Raw genomic sequence first — 12,744 nt, 5'->3', positions numbered from 1 at the left:
TTGGTAAAAAGCATCTGGATGAACAATTTCTTCTAAAATTATTTTTCAAATAATCTGGACATTTTTCATGAAAAATATTAAAGGCATGATTCACTCAGAGAAGCTTAAAACTCTAGGGGTTATTAAAACAACCAACAGCCCTTGAACTAAGTTATAGAAGGCTCCGAGAAGCCCCCTTCCCCCTCTATTTACATACGTCTTCCGGATATCTACGATATTGTTTCAAGCAGTTATATACAAGCGTCAAATCAACATTGATCAATAAGCGTCCGGCATGGCGGTGGAAATAGAATCTGCAGAGTAAGTCTTTATTTTGTGAACTATTTCAATGTAATATCGTTTTTAAAAGCTTCAAAGTAGAAATTCATGATAGATGAATATATCTTTTTATAAAATCAACCCCTAGATAATTTAAGCATTCGATTTTCTATGCTTTCTTTTAGGTCGTATCTCGGTCATAGGCCATGATCGGGACTTGGAACAAGTTGGGGCACTTCCCCATTTGCGAGATCTTATCCCTAAAACGCGATCACCCTTCTTTAGCGAGAGAGTAAACATTACCATAAACAGGTGGTTTTATTGAAAACACTTGCAAATTCCATGCAATGCTGAATAAGTGTGACACACACTCAACACGACGCGGATTGTCTCTATAAAATTGACAACACATTAAGTTACACAGTCAATAAATTTCATATCAACATTGGTGCGTAAGAGGGAAGGAGGTTAAAATCCAATTAACATCGTTAATGTTTTTGTATAAATTTACAAAAGTATCAGACATTTTAGCACTTTCTTCTTTACACAGTGTTACACATGAAACACGAAGAGATCGATGCATTCTACGGGCGTTTTTCTTGGTTGTACGGGATATATTTACTCTCTCGATAAAGAGGGATAATCGCATTTTCACAAAAAGATTTTGATGTAGGGGAAGTGTTCCCAACCTGCTGAATGAAAAATGATAAACCATTTACTTTATATAATACCCTGGGGTTTTTACTCTTTTTCGGGGTATCTTATCAAGTATTTAGGAATGGATTTATTAATTAGATAGTTTACCATTTCTGGTGTAAGTCCTTATGATCAAGATGGGCTGTGACGATTCAGGGTTGGCTCGATTCGGTTTGGTTTCGATTCAGAATAGCACGATTCTATTATTTTCGATTCGGTTCATGTTAGGTCCAATTTATCTAATAATAGCACCAAAATTAACAATTTTAATGAATAGCATATTTGATTTTATTTTATTCAAGTTACATAACTATATGTCGTCATTTGTAAACATCATATCTATTTATAATGGCATCGTATAACTTGCCAGAAAAAAGAAAACATTGACAGTCTTTTAAAATTTGTTATATTAATGTGCTGCATAAGTTTTGGATTATTAAACAAATCAATAGTGAATCTAAAATGTATATGATATTGTTTTCATAATGATATGCAAAAATTCAACAATTCTATCAATTGAGAGTCTCCTTTTACTTCTCTCATATTAACTGTAAAACCTATGTCATTACCTACGATGTTGATTTCACTCCACCACTGACAGAAATGTTATATATCATGTAAAGATAAACTGCAATGATCGTACGGACCATATTCTGTTGGTATCTGAGTGGTGAAAATGCTAACTCTCAACACAGTAGTGATTTAAATCCCTTTTGCATATAAAACACATGTTCTGCACCAATTGTAACTACTCGGCTATTTCCGTAACCGCAAATGAACCTTGTATGTGGATCGACGCCATCAGAGTTGGTTGCTACGTATACATAAATGTAACTATGACGTCACAGTCGTACGTTACAGGCATCTAAGATATTATACACATCTAAGGTATTGTACCACTATCAATTTCCACTTATATGTTTATGTATTAGAGTGAATAAGACGTTAATGATACCAAAACTGAATCTGTAGTGAAAATATAAATAACACATTATTCAGGGACTCGGTTTTGGCCTTTTAACCTCATCTGCGGTCGTGCTTCCAGCAAAAAAATGCATCGATTTGATGCAATTCTTGCGCTGATCCACGTCCAGGTCTTCTTACCAGTTACGGAAAAGGACGAGCGCGTGATCCGATTGGTTCTGCACATCACTCGGATGCCATATTTGTTGTTTTGGTGTATGTAAAATCTAAACCGAACCGAAATCCGGAATTTGTAATCGGTGCATTGAATTGAATGGTATGAATCGCAGTGCACCAAAATTTTCGGTGCACCGCACATCCCTAATCTTGATATAAATCAATCAAAGTTTGTGGGAAATTTTAGGGGGCACATGTTTTCTCACACTGCTGTACCCATAGTGGGGAAGAGTCGGCAATATCTCCTACTTGTAGCCCAAGGGCTAATAGCAGTAACAAAGTAATAATCTAAGATGGCCAGTTACTAGCCTATGAACTACTGACAGTAAATGAAATTATAACAAATGGAGTTGAAATACAATGTACAAACTATGATGAGTTTCATATCTTTTGAAATTGTTTGGTAGCTTCTGGTCTTATGGTGAATGATTCATCTTAATTACAATTATCTGGCTTTTCATACTTCCTACACATAATGTATTTAAGAAAATTATGTTTGCCCTGGAGCATTAGATTTCACAATATTTGGATGCATTTTATAGTACTTGTAATTCATGAGACTTTTCTCTTTACGAGTGTACCACAACAGTCATGTGCGACTACTGTTGTCCAGTAAATATTCTCTATATTCGTAAAATATGATCAGTCTCGTAAACCTATAGATAAGAGAAAACTGAGAGTAGGATAAACATGGATCCATAAAAACACCAGGTGCTTCTCGTGTTTGTCTTGATTTTAAAAATGAAACTTGTAATTCTTTATTTAATGCATGTATCAAATGAAATATTGGATGGAAAAGTTTTAAATTTGAATTATAAGTTTTATTTCTTATCATTTAATTATGTTTTTAAAATAGAAAAACAAATAGTTTCTCTCATCAAAAAGCTTGAATTAACATTTTTGAAATGGCATGTAGGAATACCTATACGTACGGTAACAATGAAAACAACAACAAAACTGGCTGTGTTCAGGTCAGGTAGAGTTACTGTGCAGAATTAAACGGATTATATGCCAATTTAAAAGTGCAACGGTTAAAAGCTGAATTAGATGTAAAGGAAGATAACAAGTGGTGACTGGATGTATGCTGCATTCTGTTTGAGGAGAGGTTGAACACTGGTTGTTTCGTAGGAACGGCGGAATGCGACTCGTCTCCATTTCAATATCAAACAAAATGCTCAGCACCTCTTCATCTAATTTGCCTTTGTTGATTGAGCCCCATATAACGCAGTTCATTTTCATTAATATCTCCCAGATCAAAAGTAGCTGCTTGCTCCGTCATGTTATCGAACTCATAAAGTAGAAGATACATACTGGGAACCCGTGTTAACAATCTGTCTACTTCTACCAGTCAGTGTCGTATGTCATCAAGTTCACTATTCTGCCACGTCATCACTAGGCCTATGTGTGTTTCTTTAAATTAATTTGTATTTTAATCATATCTTTGGTTGTGTTTATATTTTGTAGCATCAAACAAATACATTTTGTTTATAATACTTATGAAGTTGTGTGGAAAATCCCGTTCTATAAATAGCGCTAAAATTAGAAGGGGAAGATGCATTCCAGTGAAAAGTAGTCCCGTGTGCTTAGTGCAGATGAACTGCGGACAAAATTTTTTTACTAAGAAATCAAACAAATTTTTCATCCAGTCAGCATCATTGTTAAGTCATCACTTTAAAAGTCATTAAATGATTTGGGAATAAAATTAAATCATGTTTAAACTCAGTCAACATAATATTGGCATCTGTACAACAAATAATGTGTTTACTTTCATATTATATTTACTAGCTCAATGGCCTATTGTAGCTTTGATTTTTTGCTGGCTAATTTTTAGAATCGGTAGCCCCAGGCATCTGGTGACGATACTTGCACATCTCTGACTTTGGTCATAAAAATTAAAACTACAAGATAAAGACTTTAATAGGTTTTACTTTTTATATACTTGGTGGATTGGATTAGCAATTTGGTTGATAAAGTAAATGATTTGAATGTGGTCACGTTGTTGGACATAGTGTTTCATTCAACGCTTCTTTTTCAATATTTACATAGATGAAAATTTTATTTCATTTATTACAAATCTTCAATTTCAGTGTGGTTAGGCTGATAGAACAGTACCTGAAGGAGAATAACTTGCTGAGAACTCTGTCGATACTACAGGAAGAGACAGGAATCTCTTTGAACACTGTGGACTCTGTCGAAGGCTTTATCAGTGACATTAACAGCGGACACTGGGACACAGTCCTGCAGGCCATACAAACCCTGAAACTCCCAGACAATAAACTCATTGACTTGTATGAACAGGTATAGTCTTTTTACTAGGACACAGTCCTGCAGGCCATACAAACCCTGAAACTCCCAGACAATAAACTCATTGACTTGTATGAACAGGTATAGTCTTTTTACTGGGACACAGTCCTGCAGGCCATACAAACCCTGAAACTCCCAGACAATAAACTCATTGACTTGTATGAACGGGTATATTTTGTGGAATATAAATGTATTTACATTGTATTCTTTACATGATTAATAGATTTATTGTATTTACATTGTATTCTTTACATGATTAATAGATCTATTGTATACAAGCACTGGATATTCCAGGCCATAAAAGATTTGCTGATCAGTCAACAATGCCAGAAATTTATAGTTTTACTGAACATGGGTACTTAGTTTAATATGAAATTATGGTTGAAAGGTGTCAGAAATCATTAGTTTCATCCTGACATTATAATTGGTAGTATACATGGTATACAATGTGGCTTTTGAAAAATTCATCCAGTCTTCTGATTTTTTATTTTTTGTCAAAAAGGCAATCATTCTTATATAAATAATTATGACGTAATTCGCAAATGGCCATGTCTGAGGAATCATTGCGATTTATTATATCCACACCAAGGGGACACAAGGTCTACAATATAGGATTGATTGATTGATTTATTGATTGATTATTGTTTAACATCCCTCTCGAGGATATTTCACTCATATGGAGACGTCACCACTGTCGGTGAAGGGCTGCAAAATTTAGGCCTATGCTCGGCGCTTATGGCCAATGAGCAGGGAGGGATCTTTATCGTGCCACACCTGCTGTGACACGGGACCTCGGTTTTTGCTGCCACAATTAAGAAGTAAAATTTACTGTAAGATGTTATATTGCGAATATGTGCCACAATTCATTTTAATTATTTATGTTGTTCCCATTCCAGTGATTTGTTAAGACCCATTTCAGGTCCGAATATCGGCCCTTTCCCCTCCTTAAAATTACTAATTTTTTCCCAATTTAACCTGCACTTTTCCCAATAATAAAATCTGCCAAAAAATGTATTTGTTAAAAAGTAAGTTTAATGTGAATAGTTTATGTACGACATGACAAAGACGCATCAATTCTAGATGATTTAGAGAGAATAGTAGAAAATCTTAAGAGCTTAAAGAAAAGAAAGTTAAATACCTAAAATAAAAGAAGAATGACATCAATTTGTGTTTGATTTCTTGTTTGATATGATATATTTAGCACATTTACAACAATGACTAGGTTTTCCAAACTTGATCAAAATGTTGACAAGTTTTCCCAATTCGAAAGCCACAGGACCCTTTTGAAAAATGTTGAAAAATCACTGCATTCTCAAACACTTTATATTTGTTACCATGGTTACAGTACAAGTACACACTTACATAATGAATCTCTTTTTTGTATACACAGTTGATTGACCAAGAGATCTCCACAGATTAACTCATTTTAGATATAGTTTTATTTTGTGTGTTAATTCTGTTTACACCGATATTACAGATAGTGTTGGAGCTGATCGAGTTGCGTGAATTAGGAGCCGCCAGGTCACTTCTCAGACAGACTGATCCAATGATCATGTTAAAACACAACCAAAATGACAGATTCCTTCATTTAGAGAACATGTTAGCAAGATCCTACTTTGACCCAAGGGAGGTATGTGTAAATCTTTCGGCTTATCTTCTATTATGCATGATAGTAATGTACAAAAAAGACTACTCGTCAGTGAGTGCCAGGCATACATGTGTATTGTATATTCTCACCGATGATTTGGGGAAAATTCAGTGTGGATGTACTTTGTTGCCAACCTACTGCATGAATTGAGCCGGGATTTTAATATGATTTGATGTAATCACATACCTACTATATAATAGAATGTTATGATACATTTACATTTGACCAATTATACCAAATTTTGTACAGGCCTACCCTGAGGGTCAGACTAAGGAGAAGCGGAGAAACGCTATCGCTCAAGCCCTGGCTGGAGAAGTCAATGTTGTCCCACCCTCTCGTCTCCTGGCTCTGCTGGGGCAGTCCCTGAAGTGGCAGCAACACCAAGGACTCTTACCTCCAGGTCAGAGGTCAAATGATATTTTATAGTGATGCTTAGGTCAAGGAAGTGTATTTTTAAAAATATGGAATAATGCATCGGAAGGATGCATCACAGCTCTTTGTGAAAGTTTGTCTTCTTCCCACAAGACATTCAAAGAACTACGAATAGTTAATCATTCAACATTCAGATATATATTTACATGCTGCTTATGTGTGATGTTACATATCCTTGTAATGGTGCTTGTCATACTCTTTAACATTAATGTAGATTCCTTATTTTACATAAGTACATTATATCGGGAAATCGCTTGTAGACGGAAAATTGCGAGAACAATATTTCATAAAGTGAACTGTTGATCAATTACATTTATTACGGTGATATGAGAATGAAATTGAGCAATATTATTTCACAAGGGGTGCTTCTTTCTAAATTGCACAAAAATAAATTCCTCACGTATATTTAGGAATCTGCAGTATGTAAAAAACAGCTTTATTTGAATACGATTAGTTACTTTGACAACGTGATGTCGTGTTCATAGTCGTATGACTGCCTTTAGAATCTTGTTTTTCTGAAGAAATTCATTATGGGATGTGAATTTCAAGCACTGGTTGAAATAATTTAATGTTGATGTAAGTAATGAAAATCTTTTTCAGTAACAAGAAAAGAATTTACTTATGTCTCTCTCTCTCTCTCTCTCTCTCTCTCTCTCTCTCTCTCTCTCTCTCTCTCTCATAGGGTGTTTATGAAATATTGATAAATATCTCACATATATATTTTGTTGTCAAATGAATTAATTCTAATTATTATTTTGTGATTATTTAGTGTCTTCACTTTCACATAGGTACGACTATTGATGTGTTCAGAGGTAAAGCTGCTGTCAAAGAACAAGAGGAGGAAAAATATCCTACACAGCTTAGTAAAACAATCAAGGTAGATATTCAATATCTCACACAGTAAAACAATCAAGGTAGATATTCAATACCTCACACAGTAAAACAATCAAGGTACATACACTAACAGTAAACAGGCACTTGTTACTTGTATTGTGTAATCAAACTTAAATTTATATACAAAGTGTATGAACACATTGATAGTAATTTATACACCCGTTTCCTTTGATTAAACATTTGAACCTTCTTAAATCTTATTAATGATGCCATACATGAATACAAATTCATTAATTCACTACAAGTCTGTGTATTATATGCAGATACTGTACAGCCACTTGTACATATAATTACCGTGAAATGCCTAGATATTGTGTACTGCCACTTGTACATATAATTACCGTGAAATGTCTAGATATTGTGTACAGGCACTTGTACATATAATTACCGTGAAATGTCTAGATATTGTGTACAGCCACTTGTACATATAATTACCGTGAAATACCTAGATATTGTGTACAGGCACTTGTACATATAATTACCGTGAAATGTCTAGATATTGTGTACAGGCACTTGTACATATAATTACCGTGAAATGTCTAGATATTGTGTACAGGCACTTGTACATATAATTACCGTGAAATGCCTAGATATTGTGTACAGGCACTTGTACGTATAATTACCGTGAAATGTCTAGATATTGTGTACAGCCACTTGTACGTATAATTACCGTGAAATGCCTAGATATTGTGTACAGCCACTTGTACGTATAATTACCGTGAAATGTCTAGATATTGTGTACAGGCACTTGTACATATAATTACCGTGAAATGCCTAGATATTGTGTACAGCCACTTGTACAAATAATTACCGTGAGATTGTACTTATAATTACCGTGGAATGCCTAGATATTGTGTACAGCCACTTGTACAAATAATTACCGTGAAATGCCTAGATATTGTGTACAGCCACTTGTACATACAATTACCGTGAAATGCCTAGATATTGTGTGCAGCCACTTGTACAAATAATTACCGTGAGATTGTACTTATAATTACTGTGAAATGCCTAGATATTGTGTACAGTCACTTGTACATATAATTACCGTGAAATGCCTAGATATTGTGTACAGCCACTTGTACATACAATTACCATGAAATGCCTAGATATTGTGTACAGCCACTTGTACGTATAATTACCGTGAAATTGTACATATAATTACTGTGAAATGTCTAGATATTGTGTACAGCCACTTGTACGTATAATTACCGTGAAATTGTACATATAATTACCGTGAAATGCCTAGATATTGTGTACAGCCACTTGTACATATAATTACCGTGAAATGCCTAGATACTGATTGTTTATTGTCTATTTCAGTTTGGACAGAAAGCCCACATTGAATGTGCCCGTTTTTCACCAGATGGTCAGTTTCTGGTCACTGGTTCAGTGGACGGGTTTGTAGAAGTCTGGAATTTTACCACTGGAAAAATCAGAAAAGATCTGCGGTATCAAGCACAGGTAAACTATCTTTAAAAATAAATCATATGAAGTTCATGCGTATTAGTTTAATCTTTTTACGTAATGATAGGAGGGGGTATTTGATAATAGAAGGGGCTATGTATTTTAACAGTCTTTCTGGTCCCCTGTAAACTCAATATTTGAAAGATTTGAAGGAATACTAATTTTTATTTCCTAAAGAAGATCATGCCTTGACCAGTTTCACATGAATTGTCTCTGATATTTACTCTCATTTGGTTTACATAGCATATTATCAAATTTAATGCACAATTTTGTGAACATTTTTCTTTCATAAAGCTTTGGACAAACAAAATTTTTCTATCATATTTGTATACTTGAAAGTTAAATGTTTGAATAAAAAGTTTGTCCAAGCTTGTGCTTGATGTTTTATAAAAGAAATACTGCATGAAAAATAGCTATTCCCAAATATCAAAAATAGTTACAAAATGTGGTGTTTGTGATGTCAAAATTCTGTTGGTAAGTCATTTTAATAAAAATTAAGAATAACCAAGGAGATGTATTGTGATTCTTGCACATAATACAGATGTCGATTTTAGTGGCCAAATAGAGTCCTTATCGTAGATAGTCCTTTGTTCATAGATACAGTACATGTAGTTGCAGTGTATATGTACTGTATTTGGCAGTTGTTAAAAATATTCTAAAAGGAGTAAAACTAATGTTTTAGAACTTGTGTCTTAATCATTTGATATTTTGTATTTTTGTTCATTTCGATAGTCGTGATTACTGCAATCTCTCCTTTTTCAGGACAACTTCATGATGATGGATGATGCTGTTTTGTGTATGTGCTTCAGTAAGGATTCAGAAATGTTGGCTACAGGAGCACAGGATGGCAAAATCAAAGTAAACATTCAGCCTTAGTAATACCCGGATAATGATTTTTAGATATAAACAAAGTTCATTTGTATCACTGAGTGACAGTTTGAATAAATTACATGTACCCAACTTCTGAACTGAGGTTTTTAAAGCGATAATTTCAAATAACCTGAAAATTATTTATTTTATTCTCTGTAGGTTTGGAAAATTCTAACAGGCCAGTGTTTGAGGAAGTTTGACAAAGCTCATAACAAAGGAATCACGTGTGTCAATTTCTCCAAAGACAACAGCCAGCTGCTCAGTGCATCCTTCGACCAAACAATTCGGTATGTGCTACTCTGTATCATGGCATGCCTTATCTTAATGTATAGTAGATATAGCTATACATATTTAATGTGTGTTGAGATAGATTGTTCAGATCTTTGAATTTATCATAATAGAATGCATGGATTGAAATCCGGGAAAACGCTGAAGGAATTTCGAGGCCATACATCTTTTGTCAATGATGCAGTTTTCACACAAGACGGACATCACATATTAAGGTTCGATGTGATTTGATATCTTATTTTGTTTGGTTAGTATTTGCGTGCCATGTCATTTGATAAAATTTTCTGTTTAGTTAATGTAAATTACCTTCAACAAGGAGAAAACCCCATGGACTAGAAAATGAAATGGTGTGAAATATGACAAATAGAAACAATGATCTAAAAGCATAATAATTACACATTACTACATATTTAGAATACGAGAGCAACTATAAACAGCAACATCCATAGTCAGTACTTATTATATGACAACAAACAGCAACATCCATAGTCAGTGCTTATTATATGACAACAAACAGCAACATCCATAGTCAGTGCTTATTATATGACAAGTTCTTCATATAAAAAAGGGTTTAACAACCCGAGTAGCATTTATTGTTACATGTGTATTCATCTTTTATACTTACAAAGTGCTCAGAATACTGACAACTTGCTCCTGGAATACTGACATCAGTCAGAAGGGGTAAACGGGTCTGTAATTAATATAACCTCCAACAATAACAAAATATTTCTGTTGCTTACAGTGCCAGTTCAGACGGAACTGTTAAGGTGTGGAACTTGAAGACGACGGAATGTCAGAACACGTTTAAATCTCTGGGAGGTACATCCGGCATCGACATCACTGTCCACAGTGTCCACCCCCTGCCCCGGCAGACCGAGCAGTTCATCGTGTGTAACAGGTCCAACACCATTGTCATCATGAACATGCAGGGTCAGGTAAGCTGTCTAAAGCTATGTGTGTGTCTATGCTGGAGATCGTCACAATCGAAGATAGGGGGAATATTGTTTCATCTTGGTCGTAACTTATGATGTATTCATGTTGAACCAAGAGTACAAGGAAAGTACTACACAAGGTCATGTATTCAAATTAAATTTGTATAGTTGAACTTGGCCTTGGTGGTGGTGGTGGTGGTGGTGGTGGTGGTACCACGGTGGTGGGGGGGGGGGGGTAATACAAACACAGCTATATTACAGGAATGAATATCTTGATTGTTTGTATTATGCAGAATGACCCCATAAATCCATATCCTTCATAATACTAATGACCTGTTTATTTATTCCTTATATTCATATCCTTCATAATACTAATGACCTATTTATTTATTCCTTATATTCATATCCTTCATAATACTAATGACCTATTTATTTATTTATATATTCATATCCTTCATAATACTAATGACCTATTTATTTATTCCTTATATTCATATTTTGAAATCTATCTAAACCTTTGTAAATATAAGGTGATATGACTGATTTTCAGCATGTACATTATTTCTATAAAAAAGGCCTTTATATTGCTTGTTTTGCTATTCAATTTGATATCTGTCTCACATATTTTGTACATGGCATTTTATCATGAGGTAGTATTTGTTAAGAGTGTTTAGGCAGGGGACCAGAAAGCACATTGGGTTTAAGCCGAGGTGTGCATATGCTATTTTTACATACACAGGTGAGTAAACAAGCGTAGTATACTGGTCAACTTATATGTACATGTACCTGATTTTTGTTAGCTATCTTTATCCAGAGACACAAACCAATAAAAATGTTTAAAGCTTTAATCATATCATTTTCACCAAACTACTGAGAAACTTTGAGTGGGGACTCAATTGTTTTCAATCAGATTTACGATGTACATGTACTACAATGTGAGTCACACACCATATAAAGATGTATAATGATGTTGTGATTGTGAGGAGTTTTACAGATGTAACTATGATGTTGTAGATTGTGAGGAGTTTCTCCAGTGGTAAGAGAGAGGGTGGAGACTTTGTGTGTGCCGTTCTGTCCCCGCGGGGGGAGTGGATCTACTGCGTGGGAGAGGATCTGGTGCTGTACTGTTTCAGTGTCACCACCGGCAAACTAGAAAGAACCCTCACGGTAAAAAAATACGTATTATCTATTAATTTGATATTTTAAGTGCTTGGCATAGTGAAAACTGCCTATTTGGACACCTGTGCAATCCGTTTTATTGAACCTTTTGACCCTTATTTTTATTCTCAATATCATATTTTCATTGTTGTTTTTACACTGTTTATTCCAACACATTGTGTATTCCAAAAAAATAATTGTCTCCCAGTGCTTGTCGGATTAGACAGATTTTACTGTATTTATTTTATTATTCATTGTGTAACAATATTGTGAATGATACTGTGCGTTTTAGGTTCATGAGAAAGATGTGATAGGAATCACTCATCACCCTCATCAGAACTTGATATCCACCTACTCAGAGGACGGATTGCTCAGGATCTGGAAACCCTAATTCAACGACACACTCGGATTAATACAGACTTCATGCCGTTAGTGATTACGTCAAACTCATGCAATCAAGTTGCAAGCCAGTCTTGTGGGCGTGTTCCTTTATTCTGTCAGATTGGGACAGCTGGTCTACAGAAATGAAAATCATGGCATCAGTAGACTTCAATTTGCAATTTTTTTCTATAAAAACGTTTGATTATATTGTCAAATTAGATTTGATGTTTGATGTACATTAAATAAAGTCTTACCTGTCTTTGTGATAGGAACACTGAA

The 12,744-nt window shown here is 34.7% G+C and overlaps 1 protein-coding gene across 1 annotated transcript; it reads left to right on the top strand.

Moving 5' to 3' along the window:
- The first annotated feature begins 237 nt into the window (after nucleotides 1-237).
- LOC125654187 (WD40 repeat-containing protein SMU1) lies at nucleotides 238-12,744 on the top strand. Its single transcript, XM_048884009.2, has 12 exons — nucleotides 238-300; nucleotides 4,182-4,392; nucleotides 5,876-6,028; nucleotides 6,296-6,446; nucleotides 7,267-7,355; nucleotides 8,693-8,833; nucleotides 9,599-9,694; nucleotides 9,866-9,993; nucleotides 10,108-10,209; nucleotides 10,737-10,929; nucleotides 11,941-12,093; nucleotides 12,377-12,744. The coding sequence occupies exons 1-12, from the start codon at nucleotides 275-277 to the stop codon at nucleotides 12,473-12,475; spliced, it is 1,542 nt and encodes a 513-aa protein (XP_048739966.1). The 5' UTR covers nucleotides 238-274; the 3' UTR covers nucleotides 12,476-12,744.

This window comes from Ostrea edulis, chromosome 7 (genome assembly GCF_947568905.1).
Source record: "Ostrea edulis chromosome 7, xbOstEdul1.1, whole genome shotgun sequence".
Classification (NCBI taxonomy): domain Eukaryota; kingdom Metazoa; phylum Mollusca; class Bivalvia; order Ostreida; family Ostreidae; genus Ostrea; species Ostrea edulis.
The sequence above is the reverse complement of the archived record's forward strand: the minus strand, read 5'-3'. Positions and strand labels throughout refer to the sequence as shown.

What these genes read in the sequence shown, in the direction of transcription:
- LOC125654187 (XM_048884009.2), top strand. Translation starts at nt 275, where the DNA reads ATGGCGGTGGAAATAGAATCTGCAGA. An exon ending in CCTACTTTGACCCAAGGGAG is followed by an intron (nt 6,029 to 6,295) that starts GTATGTGTAAAT and finishes AATTTTGTACAG; the next exon opens with GCCTACCCTGAGGGTCAGAC. An exon ending in GACGGACATCACATATTAAG is followed by an intron (nt 10,210 to 10,736) that starts GTTCGATGTGAT and finishes TGTTGCTTACAG; the next exon opens with TGCCAGTTCAGACGGAACTG.